Here is a 13498-nt window from a genome sequence, read left to right on the forward strand (position 1 = left end):
ACCATACCCATGGCCAGGTGAAAGCTCCGGGAGGAATTCGAGCAGAGGAGCAACATGAGACGCGATCTGACTGAGGTTTTATCAGAATCCTCTGGGTCCTGGGAGCAGACTATAGGGAATCGAGGTGCAGAAAGGGGCCCAGGGAGGCGGCTCTGCACTAGGTGAGAGATTGTGGCGGCTGGACAAGGCCGACGGCAGAGGAGATGGTGAGACGCGGGCGGATTCTGGAGGCATTTTAAGGTAGAGGCCGGAGGGATTGGCTGACAGGTTGGCCATGCAACGGGAAAGAAAAGAGAGGCATCGAGGATGACCCCAAAGGTCTTGGCCTGAGCACCTGGAAATGTGGAGTTGCCGGGAAAGAGACCGGGAAGGTGCGGGCGGGGGGTCTGAGAAAGAAAAATATAGAACTCCATTTTTATCATATTAAGTTCAAGTTATATATTGGACATCGATTTGAGATTTCAAGTGAGAGGCTGGATATGTTCAAATAAAACACAAACAGCCATGGGTGGGTGGTTTAGTTGGTTGGAGCGTCGTTCTGGACACCAAAAGGTCTCAGGTTCGATTCCCAGTCCCGGCACATACCTAGGTTGTGGGTTCGATCCTTGATTGGTCAGGGCTCATGCAGGAGGCAACTGGTGGATGTTTCCCTCTCACATCGATGTCTCTCTCTCTCCCTTCGTCTCTCTAAAAATCAATTTAAAAACACATACATATCCTCTGGTGACTATCAAAACAGAGACCAAGCTTGAAAATTCCCTGAACAGAAATAGTTTAGTCAAGCAAACAAAGATGAATTGAGCTTCTTTTGCAAGACTAGCCTGACCTGAATCATTTCTTGTTATGCATCCGGAAATCGTGTGCAAAATTTGAACTATTTCCCAAAATTTGAACTGTGAGGTAACCACTGACCAATTCCCTATTATTTAAGAAAATTTTAATACTATAACCAATCACTGTGAAAAGTAAAGTCACTGTTTTCACTGTGTAGGCTGCTTTATAACAATATTCACCTGAGCCTCATTCCATGTGTTGGTGTGTGTGCTCCCTTGCACGCTGTCTTTTGATGTGTGTACAATAAGCTTTTATTAATTACTACTTCAGTGGTTCATTGGTTTCACTTCTGTTTTTTTTCTGAACTCTGGACAGATGTAATTATCAAACTATCAAAGACTGAATTGTCTAAACTTTTGGGAAATAATTTGAATACAGATAGGTCAATTCACACATTATTATCCAAAGAAGGAAAAGAAATTCCTTTACCTCCATATCTTGTTTCCTAAGCCCTGTTCTTCTAGGAACTACTTTTTCTACCTCTGGGCTTTACCAAATCAAATAGATGTTCTCTTACACACACAAAAAAGGAAGGAAGGAAGGAAGGAATTGACTAATTGACTAAACACTCTAAAATCTGCAAAAGAGAACTACAAATGTTTTTGGAGGAAGTAAAGAACAAACATGAAATCAAGAAAAAAGTCACAAATGACCAAGAATATAATTGAGTAGCAAACTTGAAACTAATTCTTGGAAAAACCTTCAAGACCTAGTTCTTCAGAAACTTAAGGAAGTCATATATTCATGGTAAACAAAAACATAAACAAGAGAACAAGCAAACTTAAGAACAAAAAAGGGGAAGTTACAAAAAAAGAAAAAGATTTTTTTGGCTCGCTCCCTCTCGGAGCATGGGAGCATGTCCGTGCTTTTTCCTCCCCTCAGCTGCGTTACATTTCTCTTTCCCTCTCCTGAGCTCCAAGGGCCCTTCTTTTGCTTCTGTAACTTGTTTCCTGAGCCTACACAGCCTCCTTCTACCTCCTCTGTAACTTTCTAAATTACAACTAAGCTACGGAACAATCATCATTCAGAATCACCTGAAATCTAGCTGAATGGAAGTCCTACAACTAAGGATACAGAGGAGAAGCCACGTCAAGACTGGTAGGAGGGACAGGGTTGCAGAAGGGGCTGGTCCCACACCCACGTGTGTCGGATAAAAAGCAGGAGGTATATCTGGCTATGAGGTTCCCCCTGAGGAGCGAGGGATCCTGGCCCCACAGCAGGCCCCCCAGGCCAGGGTTCCAGTGCCAGGAAGAAAAGTCCCATAATTTCTGGCTGTAAAAACCTGAATGAGACAGGGCTGCCAGAGTCCTGGGCAGTTCCTCTTAAAATGCGCACATTTGGACTTACTTGGACTCACTCCCTCTGAGTGCCAACACTGGAGCAGCAGCTCAAAGGGCACCAGGGACACATGGGAAGGCATCAGGGCAAGGGTTGGAGGAGTAGCTTTCTCCAGACAGAAGTGCTGGCAGAGGCTACTGTTCCTTTGCTGAGCCCTTTCTCCGCAAAGCTGGCAGGCAGGCACCATATCTGAGTCTCCACCAGCCTGGCTAATGCTGTTTGCCCTGCCCTAGTGATTTCCTGAGACCCTGCCCCACCCAACCCATGGGCCCTGCCAAGCTGTTTCCAGTGGCTTTTCTGTAGGAATGGCCTGTCTTGTCTCATGCTTCAGACTTTCCTAAAATCTCTCAAACAAGCAGCATCTGATCTCAGCATGTTTTGGTCACTACTACATCCCAGTGCCTACAATAGGGCCTTGCAACCTAGCAGGTGCATGATAAATGTTTGTTGAGTGAATAAAGGAATAAGTGGCAATAGCATTGAGCCCCTGGATCTACCTATGCCTGAAGCCAGATTTGTGAAATGGGATAGGAAAATATAAACCGGTTTCCATCTAGCCTACACCTCCATCTCCGAGACCAGGTCGTGACTGGTGGATTTCTTGCTGACCATGCTTACATCCTTGCTCTGTGACTCCTGCAGGGCCCAGCGACATGTGGCTGGCAGTGACTGGCAAAGCCGAGCCCGTCCGAAATACAGAAAGAGCACAGGATTGAGGCAGCTGTGAGCAAGGGCAAGGCCCACAATCAGGGGCTCAGCCTTCAGGGCCCGGGCCAGGAGCTTGGAGTGTGGGGCGGCCACTGTGAGCACCAGCCCCAGGATGTGGTAGGGGGCCCAGCAGACAAAAAAGCCCACCACAACCGCTGTGCCCAGGGGCCAGCGGCGTCGGGTCGCAAGGCACAGGAGGGCACCGTGGCAGGTGGCCACGACCGCCAGCGGCCCCAGGAAGCCAAAAATAAACCGAGTGGCGGTCACCGTGTTCTCGGCCACGGCCGAGCCGCCGTAGTCCACCACGCACTCCAGCCGATGGGGGTAGTGCTCCTGGTGCAGGCGGTGGTAGAAGGCCGAGGGCACAGTCAGCAGCAAGGCCAAGGTCCAGGCCGCCCCGCAGGCCACCCGCACCCGGCGGGCCCTCCGGTCCACAGCCCAGCAGGCGGGCCCGAGGGCCAGCAGGCAGAGGTCGGCGCTGAGAGCAGCCAGGAGCAGGACGCCCGCGTACATGGACAGCAGGATGGCCGACGGCAGGGCCCGGCAGCCCACTGCCCCGTATGGCCACTCGCCCCCGCGGGCCAGGGGCACCGACAGGACCGGGAGGGACAGGCAGCAGAGCAGGTCGGCCACGGCCAGGTGGAGGAACCAGGTGGCACCCGCCCTGCGGCGGGCCTCTCTGCTGCTCGCCCAGGCCACCATGGCGTTGCCCGGCACGCCCACCAGGAAGACCGCAGCGTACAGCAGGAGGGGCGCCGCACGGAGGGGCCCGATGGCGGCACAGGTGCCGTCGGCGCAGTCCACGGGGAAGTCGGGAATCTCCTCATAGTGCCCATAGTCGTGGGTGGCGGAGGTGTTCTCCATCCAGGCCCCAGGCGCCTGGGCAGGAGACAAAAGTCATGAGACCTCGGTAACAAAAACTCTCAGGCCCTTGGGGTCCTCGGGTGGGGGGACCCCAGCCCGTCAGGGTCTTAGGAGCTAAGACATGACATTAGAACCACGGTGGGTCCGAATGCTGGAATTCTAGCAATACCGTTGGAACTAGCTTGTTGACACCTTGGAATTCTAGAGCGTTCCAGCCTAGAACCCCAGCCTATTAGAATATTGGGATTCTGGAATGCGAGTGTCGGAGCACTGGCTGGTGAACATTCCGGAATTCTAAAACATGACAGTATTAGAACCCAGCTTATGAGTATCTTGGAATTCCAGAATATTGCATTAGAACACGATCATGGTCAAAAATCTTGAGATTTTGAAATATTAAACTATTAGAACCCAAGCCAACTGTTACTTGGAATTCTGGAGCAGCGCTGCCCTATGCAACTCTCAATGATGATGGGCTGCCCACTGTGGTAGCTGCCAGCCACAGGTGGCTACTGAGTATTTGAAATGGGACCTTAGGGCCCTGGCCGGTGTGGCTCAGTTGGTTGGAGCATCGATCCATGCACCAAAAGGTTGCCAGTTCGATTCCTGGTCAGGGCACATGCCTGGGTTTGGGGCTCGATCCCCAGTAGGGGGTGTGCAGGAGGCAGCTGATCAATGTTTCTCTCTCTCTCCCTCTTCCTTCCTCTCGCTCTAAAATCAATAAGAACTTTTTTTTTTTTAAAGAAATGGGGCCATGGCGACTGAGAAACTAAATTTTCAATTTTACTTAATTTTAATTCATTTAAATAGCCACATGTGGCTAGTGGTTACCTTATTGGACAATGACGTTCTAGAGCATTGATATGTTGGAACACTCGCCTCTTAGCAGCATGGAATTCTAGAACTGAAAATACTGGAATCCAAATATCCAGCAGAGGGAAGGGTTAATAACTAGTCACAGCAAAAGTCTTTGACCTAGTTCCCCTTATCTATATTTTCGAATCTTGGTGCAATGGAAATGTACCTCTGGGGCAATTTTCTCATCTTTTTTTTTAAATCCTCGCCCAAGGATATTTCCATTGAGTTTAGGGGGGAAGGGGGAGAGAGGGAGAAACATCGATCGGTTGCCTGCTGCAAGTGCCCCAACTGGGATGGAACCACAACCTGTCGGCGTACAGGACGGCACTCCAACCCACTGAGCACCCCAGCCAGGACTCATCCCTTTCTTATGTAAATGGGATCATAGTAAAACATGCAGACTGCAAAGCGCACTGTCTGGGTTTCACAAGCTGAACACAACAACTGGGTAACTGGCAACCAGGTCGAGAAATGGAATTTTTAAAAGTAATAATAGTATTAGGTAGACAGGAAAAATAAAATGTTGAATTCTCTTCATTCACTCATTCAACACAACTCCTGTGTCCCTTCTCCAGTGCAGTCCCTGGATGCACAGCAGGCGACAAGGTGACAGAAACCCCTTTGCCCTTGGAGCTGCCACTCTAGTGGAAGTAGTCAGACAGTGAAAGAATAAATAAGCAAAATACTCAGTATTTCCGAAGGTGATAAAGGCTATGGCAAAAGAAAAAAAAATCACAATTGGAATTTTTAATTCCCCGTGTTGGAATTTTAAATGAGTGGCCAGGGAGGGCTTCTCTGAGAAGGTGATGTTTGAGCAAAGCCATAAAGGAGGTGAGGGAGGGAGCTGTATGGGGGTTTCGGGGAAAGGTTCCAGGCAGAGGGAACAGCCAGTGCAAAGGCCCTAAGGTAGAAATGTGATGGCAACATTCAAGGAACATCGAGAACAGCAGTTTGGCCAAAGTGGAGTAAATGAGGGGGTTGGGGGAGGGAAGAACAGAGAGCTATCAGGGGCCACAGGGGGCATTTAGGACTTTGCGAGATGGGAGGTAGGGGAGGGTACTGAGCAGTGAAGTGACATGATCTTTCGTAGCAATAATAACTATCTTTGTTGGTATAATTATTAATATTATTATTAGAAGTCATCGTCTACTGAACACCTTGTGTTATGTGCTGGGTATTGTTCCAAGCACCGTTAAATATCATACTGTTTAATCCTTAGAACAACCCTCTGACTTTAATACCATTGTTATACTCACTCCGAAGATGAGGAAACTGAGGCATAGAGAAGTTAAGTAACTTACCTAAGATCGCTCAGCTAAGCAAATAACAGAACTGAGTTTTGAACTGTGTTAGCCCCACTCCGGTACTCCGGGCCCTAGAATATTATCATCCAAAAATATTATCATCCAAAAATTCGGGAGAGCGAGAAGGCCGTACAGCCCGCGGCGCCAAGCAGACCCAGGCTCTGGGACTCGGTTTCAGTTTGCCTGAGAAGTGGGAGTCACCCCAGGGAACCTACCTCACCGGTTTGGGGAGGCCTCGAGGAGTTAATGTGTGTAAAGCACGTGAAACAGAGCGAGGGCTGGTAGACCTGTCAGAGCGCCTGTCCCCAGGCTCTGGGCCGCCTCCAGGCCTGGCCAGCACTGCCCTGCGGGCTCCAGCTGGGCTGACACAACAGGAAGGGCAGAGGGGAAGTTGGGGCGCTCCCCTCTGGCGCTCCACCCGGCCTACAGTCAAGTGGAAGCAAAGTAGCTGCAGAGAGGCCAAGCCACTCCGTGTGCGTGTGTGCGTGTGTGTGTGTGTGTGTGTGTGTGTGTGTGTGTGTGTGTGTGAAACTTGGCACTCTGTTTTCATATTATTTTCATCACTAGAGCAAACATGGGCGGGCTTTAAAAACTCAAACCCTTGGAGCGCCGGCTGGGTGGCTCGGTTGGAGTGTTGTCCTGTGCACCAAAAGGTCACGGGTTTGATTCCTGTGTCAGGGCACATACCTAGGTTTTGGGTTCAATCCCCCACCAGGATGCATACAGGAGGTAACCGATCAATGCTTCTCTCTCACATTGATGCTTCTCTCTCTCTCTCTCTCCCTCCCCTTCTCTCTCTCTAAAAATCACTAAAAACATATCCTTAGGTGAATATCTAAAAAAATAAAATAAAAACTCAAACTCTCACCAGCTGCGTAGCCTTGAGCAACTTAACCTGTCTGTGCCTCACTTGCCTCGTCTATAAAATGGGAATAATAATATACCTACATTAGAGGGTGTTGTGAGAATTCACCAAGTTAATAGGAGTGAAGAACTGAGTGCAGCACCTGGTCCACAGTGAGACTTAGACACATGTCAGTGGCTGTCACCGCTTTCTGCTATCTAGGTGCACCCTCTCTCCCCACCCTAAGGTGCCTCCACCCTTCCCAGCTCTTACTGATTAAAACCCAGGAAATCCTCTGAGTGTAAGCAATTCAGTCAGTCTGTGTATGTTATTCCCCTTTTAATAAATTAAACAGAAATGGGAACATTCGACACCCACTGTGTCCTCACTTAATCTTGTCCACTTCACCCATTTTTGGCCAGTTTCCCTATCTGCGCACACATCGCCTCCTATCTTCACAGCAGCTTCTAAATCAGTCCGCTGTCTGCGCATCTCATGCCTGTTAACCAGCCTCGGACTAAAGGGCATTTAATGATAATTCATGAATAGCATTATTATTTTATACAACAAATTCTATTTGCATGTTTATATCTACATATAAAACATAATTACCGCCCTGGCCAGTGTGGCTCAGTGGTTGAGTGTCACCCCATGCACTGGTTCCGTTCCCGGTCAGGGCACAGGCCCAGGTTTCCGGCTCGACCCTCAGCAGGGGGCGTGCAGGAGGCAGCCCATCGAGGTTTCTCTCTCACACTGATGTTCCTCTCTCCCTCTCCTTTCCTCTCTCTCTAAAATCAATAAAAATATGTTTTTAAAAACACTCTTTCTTTAAAAAACAAACAAAACCCCATCATTACCACGATTATTATTTTATAATAATTCAAATAATAGATGACATTTACCAGCCACCTATTACGTTCCAGGAGTAACCCCATGAACTAAGTTGTTATTACGATGCCCATTTTCTGGAGTGTCAGCTCTTCCCTGCTGCGTCCGGCATCTAGAATGGCATCGGGCACACAGCGGGTGCTTAGTTAATATTTGGCTAATAAAAAAAATAAAGAGGGAAACTGAGGCACGGAGAAGCTAAGGGACCACGCTTGTGTTGTCTATCAGCCAGTCTGGCTGGAACTGCTGCTCTGGGAAACCGTGGGCCCAACCTACCAAAGCTGAACGTACGAGGCCAAGAGACACTGGGATGCCCACAGCAGCCCGGGGCGGGACAGCAGCCAAACAGCCACCCACAGGAGAGTACACATCCCACGGGCGGCTCGCGCAGTGGAATATTCTAGGACCTCGAGAATGAACGTGGATGGGTTTCGCGTGGAGAAGAGAGAGCCGGACACAGGAGAATTTACTGCCCGGCCCGGGGCGCGCCTGTCGGTGTGAATGTCACACAGGAAAGGAAATCGAAGGACCTTCCCTAAGAAGTGGACTCGCTGAGCCCAAGCGCTTGTTCCTGGGCCGTGTGACCAGCTGGTGGGTTGCCCAGAAGGTGCCCAGAGGGTTTCCTGGACACCTGAGGGGGGTGATATATTCAGATTCTTTGGAGTCTGGGTTCTAATCTGGTTTCCACATGACAGTGATTAGGATTCCACTCCTCAAACTCGAGTCCTGATGCCCAGACTCTGAAAAAAATGAGTCTCAAGGGCCAAGATTGTGAAACTCGCCCCCTTCCTCCCTCCCTCCTTCCCTCCCTCCCTTCCTCCCTCCCTCCCTCCCTCCATCCTTACCGTCTCCTGCAAGAGGGCCCCCGATTTAGCCAAATGCCGCCTCGGAGCACGACCTGGGCCCACAGCCGGGACCCCGGAGGTCTGGGGTCTCTCGGGAACGTCTGGCACCTGGTGGATTCCTGGAGGTTCGTCAGTTTGCCAGGACTCCTAGGGGACACCGCTGGGCACTGCCACCTCACGGGCCCCAGCAAATCTTCACAACCGGGAAAAGCAGGAGTGGCCTTTTCCTACTCCCGAGGTGTGTTTGTCCTGTATTTGTCCCATGACTCACACATCCCAAAATTACTGGGCAACAGATGAGGTCAGAGAGGGCTCCGTGGTCCCCAAGCCCAGTCTCAGTGTCACCAGCTTCCTGGAAGCCAGACTTGCATGTGGTTTGACCTATGAGGCCTGGGGGTCTTGGCTGTCCGCACAGGGCCCTCTGAGGTCTTCGTCTCCAAGCACCCACTGCCTGCCACCCCCTCCCAGCCTCCAAGTCTGTGCCTCGCCCTTCCAGTCTGCCGTCTGCAGAGCCCTGAGGACAGATAAATATTTCTCCTGCCTCTCATGTTCTGAGGGAGACAGCTCAGGGTCACGTCGTCCACAAAAAGACCAAGGCCAGTGACCACAGAGCCTGAGGCCTCAGAGGCAGACAGAACACAAACAAGTCCTATCGAAGCAGGATAGTAAGAAGCTAGGAAAATTCCTGGCGAGTGGAACGGGGAAACTGAGACAAGATCATTAAACAAGGCCAAGCAATTTGAACAACTTAGAGCCAGCTAGTGAATTGCAAGACCTTATCTTCCCGAGCCAAGGACACTGGAGAGCAAACTGTTTATCTCTCTCCCCCCTAACCAGAGAATATATAGCGTAAATCGACTCGGTGGGGAAGAACACAGACCCAATTAATGCCATTTGTGCCGGCCAAACCCAAGGACAGATGAAGTCAGGGGAACAAATAACAAAAACCCCATCAGAGCCAGACAGACCCAAGATAAAACGAAAACAGTAAAGCGAACCAGAGAATAATCCCAGACTCCACTATAGCCTCATTTTGACGCATCAGCATATTAAAAACACATGCGGAAAGCTGATGGCTATTCTGCCAAAACCCAGCCCCTAAGATTCTGGCCTGCGGAAGGGAGATAAAACCCTGGGGACAAAAGGTACCGGCGCTGGCTGGCTCTAGAGCACACCCCTGTCCCCTCTCGGGCATGAACTTTTACTTCCTCCTGAACCCTAAGGGACACCACTAGACTTGCAGCCAAGGGAGCAGTGGGCCTCTGCGGCTCGCCCGGGCTTACGCCCCCCCATCCTGTCTCCAAGGCCCCCTTTTTCTCTGAGCTCCCAGGGAGCTGACAGCAGCCCGGCCTTGGCTCATTTCTGTCACTGTGACTTTTACTTCCCAGTGAGCCAGGGCGGCGCTGCCTTGGGGCCCTTCTTTCCTATGCTTCTAGGGAGTCCAAGCACCCCGCCTGGGCTCTTTCCTGTTGCTGCTTCTGTCCTAAGCCCTTGCTTGTTTCACTGTCCCCAACTTTAATAAACGTGCTCTCAGAATCACCTGGACGCATGCTGTGAAATCTTTCCTGCGTGAAGGGGAGAACCCACACACTACAGGCCGGCCTGAGGCAGACTCGCTCCAGGCCAGTTCCTGCCGGGTGACACTATCTCCTCTGTGGGCCTCAGTTTTCCAACTTCAGAATGGGAAGATGTTGACCGTAGTGGTTCTCAGGCTGAGAACATGGGCTCGAGAGCCAGAACGACAAGATTCTCATTCCAGGTCCACCGGGGATGACTTTGGGGGTTTCAGCCCCCTGAGTCTCAACTTCCTCACCTGTGAACTGGATGTTTTGCTCCGAGCATGAAATGGGTAAAGAGATTTAAACACACAATGGTGCCTGGTTCACAGAATATACCACGTACATATTTGTTAAATTAACAACAACAAAAAGAACATAATATAAATTCTTAAAATTTTAAGAATTAGGCTTAGCAAGAAGAGGCTCTCCCTCCAACTTTGGAACTGTTTGTTCAGCAATTTTTTTTAAATTTTAGAGAGAGAGGAAGGGGGAGAGAGAGAAAAACATTGACTGGTTGCCTCCCATATGGGCCTGGACAGGGCATTGAACCGGCAACCTAGGCATGTGCCCTGACCAGGAATCAAACCTGCAGCCTTTTGGTGCAAGGATGATTCTCCAACCAACTGAGCCACCAGGCCAGGGCTGTTCAGCAATTTTTTGGTGTTTGCGTGTCTCTCCCTGTGTGGTGTGTCAATGTAAGAAGCATCCAAACCTGTAGGGAATTTGTATGAGTTTATTTGAACCAAACTGATGACAGTGGCCTGGAAGCAAAATCTCAAAGGATTGAGAAAATGCTCTGGAGAGTGGCAGCTTTGCAGCCTATTTTATACATTATAGTCAAAGAAGGAGACATAAGAAGGGTTTCATGAAATCCATGGGGGGTAGATTAAGTAGGTGGGAGAAAGCCAAGGAGAAATCTCTGGGATTGGACAGAAAGGAAACCGGAGAGACACACACTTCTTTCACATCGGTGGGTCCAAGGTGGCTCATAATCAACAGCTGCAGCGCAGGGAGATGTTTTCAGGAAACAAGTTAATGAGGGCTCTGTGGTCTCGGCCACGGTGGGTGGGGGCGCCCTGAGAGGCCTGGAAAAGGAGATCACTCTGATATATCAAAGGTATCTTATCTTAGATGCAAAAAGACAATAGACAGGCTCACTTAAGGTAAAGACCTAATCTTTGTCAAGAACTCTATGGGCCCAGGATGTGACTACCCGCCGTGACGCACATTTGGTTGGGAATGTTTATGTTCAGACCACCTGTGTGATTTCCTTAGGTCTCTGAGTTTGTAAGACCTCCTCGCCGGCCTCCCCTGAGCTTGTCAGGTTGAGTATGTGGCCCCTTTTCCACCCACAGCTGTTGATGGTATCTGTTTATACATTTCCTTTGTGGTTGTTTAGAGAACAAGATCCTGTTGTTAGAGGAAGTTGTTTCTGATACAAGAGTCTGGAAGTTGGCACGTGAGCTGGGGCGTCTCCAGGCCTCTCTCGGGGGACCCTGTCTTGGCTGAACCTGGCCCCAGACCCCCCCGTGAAGGCAAACATTCCCTCTGCCCCCTCCCACCACAGTCGGGAAGGCCACCTCCGTGGGAACCCTCTCTGGTCAGACTAGATTAGGATGAAAGAAACTGAGGGTGAGGATTGTGGGGACTTCATCAGCTCAGATTTTGTTTGATCTGGTAAGTTTCTCGGATCACTTGATCTTAATAAACCCCTCGCCATTAAGTCTCAGGGCATCAGTTTCTCAGATCCTGGGATCCCTGAAGCTGGGCCTTACCTAGGGCCTGGGGGATGCTGTGGGCCGAGGGCAGGGTCTCTACACATCAAGACAGGGAGACACTTAAAATGAGAACAGCCCAGGAAGTTATTAAATTGGCCCATATGAAATCGATATGTCTGTCAGTCAAACAGGTTGAATTCCAACAGCAAATTAGCAACAGAAAACAGATTGATGGTTGCCAGGGAGTGACTGCTTGATAGGTATGGGGGGGGGTGGCTTTGGGGGTGACGAATATGTTCCGGAACTAGATCTCGGTGACAGTTGCACAACATTGTGAATGTACTCAATGCCACTAATGGTGAGTTTTATGTTATGCACATTTTAGTTTTTTATTTTTACTTTTTAAATTCTCTCCCAAGGATATGTTTTTATTGCTTTAGAGAGAGAGGAAGGGGAGCAGAGAGAGAAACATTGATGTGAGAGAGAAATATTGACCGTTGCCCCCCATAAACACCCCAACCTGGGATTGAACTGGAAACCTAGGCATGTGCCCTGACCGGGAATCGAACCTGCACACTTTTGGCGTAAAGGACGATTCTTCAACCAACTAAGCCACCCAACCAGGGCTATTTTACAATTTTTAAAGTAATAAATAAATGAAGCTTTATACCCCCTCACCAAAATAGGATGAAGTTAGGCAATTTAGTGGAATTCTAGAAGCCTGAAAGGATGAGTAGCTAAGATGGGGAAATCAGTCTCCTGTGGACAATATATATTATTATGCAATGTTTGATGCATGGAAAGGAATGTATGGAATGTATGTGTAAGTTATAAAGTACAACAATTAAGTAAACATCTGTAAAACCACTACCCATTTTAGAATCTTTTACTATCCACATCCGGGGTCAGTAAACTTTTTCCGTAAAGGAACAGAGTAAATATTTTAGTTTTTTGCTGGTCAGGAGGCCACTCATGGCTGGGTCACAACTATTCAATCTTCCTGGTAGAATAAAGCAGCCATAGACTGAATGGGCAGTCTATTTATTTTGTAAAGAAAACTTTATTTACAAAAAGAAGCAGTGGGCCGGAGTTGGCTCACAGGCTGGATTTGCTGACCCCTGATCTAGGTCAAAGACTCTGTCCCTGAAGGCTAGAGTGTCGGAATCACAGACTCTCAGAACGTCGGAATTATAGATTATTTGACCCAAGGGATCCTACAATGTTAGTCATAGGCTATTCGAATCACAAGATTCTAGAATGTACCCCCAGAACCTCAGGGTGTGAGATGTGTAGGGCTCCAGTGGTTCGATGTCAGAATTTTGTAGATGCCCTAAACATTAGTTTAGGAATTCTAGCTCTGAGTTGTCCGGTATGGTGGCCACGGGCCACATGAGGCTACTGAGCATTCGCAATGTGGCAGATCTCAGCGAGGGCTGCTGTGAATGTAAAGTACACAGCAGATTTCCAAGACTTGGTACAAAAAACAAACAAAAGAATGTGACATCTCTCATGAAGTTATTTTAGATTGATCCCATATTAAAATGATAATATTTTATATATATATTAATCCTCACACGAGGATATTTTTCCATTGCTTTTCAGAGAGAGTGGAAGGGAGAGAGAGGGAGAGAGAAACATGGATGTGAGAGAGACACATCGACTGGTTGCCTTCCTCACGCACCCCGACCGGGGCCAGGGATTTAGCCTGCAGCCGAGGCACATGCCCATGGCCGGAATC

The 13498-nt window shown here is 49.1% G+C and overlaps 1 protein-coding gene across 3 annotated transcripts; it reads right to left on the reverse strand.

Moving 5' to 3' along the window:
• Nucleotides 1-424: 424 nt before the first annotated feature.
• C5AR2 (complement C5a receptor 2) lies at nucleotides 425-8936 on the reverse strand. Of its 3 annotated transcripts, none has more exons than XM_081117533.1 (2): nucleotides 8484-8936; nucleotides 425-3759 (listed from the first exon to the last, which is right to left on the reverse strand). In XM_081117533.1, the coding sequence occupies exon 2, from the start codon at nucleotides 3742-3744 to the stop codon at nucleotides 2731-2733; it is 1014 nt and encodes a 337-aa protein (XP_080973659.1). In that variant the 5' UTR covers nucleotides 3745-3759; nucleotides 8484-8936; the 3' UTR covers nucleotides 425-2730. The 3 variants fall into 3 exon arrangements, with proteins under 3 accessions (XP_080973659.1, XP_080973660.1, XP_080973661.1); XM_081117534.1 differs by lacking the exon at nucleotides 8484-8936 and adding an exon at nucleotides 6122-6251; XM_081117535.1 differs by lacking the exon at nucleotides 8484-8936 and adding an exon at nucleotides 5904-6068.
• Between the last annotated feature and the right edge of the window lie 4562 nt (nucleotides 8937-13498).

Source organism: Miniopterus schreibersii, assembly GCF_964146895.1.
Source record: "Miniopterus schreibersii genome assembly, chromosome: 18".
Taxonomy (NCBI): domain Eukaryota; kingdom Metazoa; phylum Chordata; class Mammalia; order Chiroptera; family Miniopteridae; genus Miniopterus; species Miniopterus schreibersii.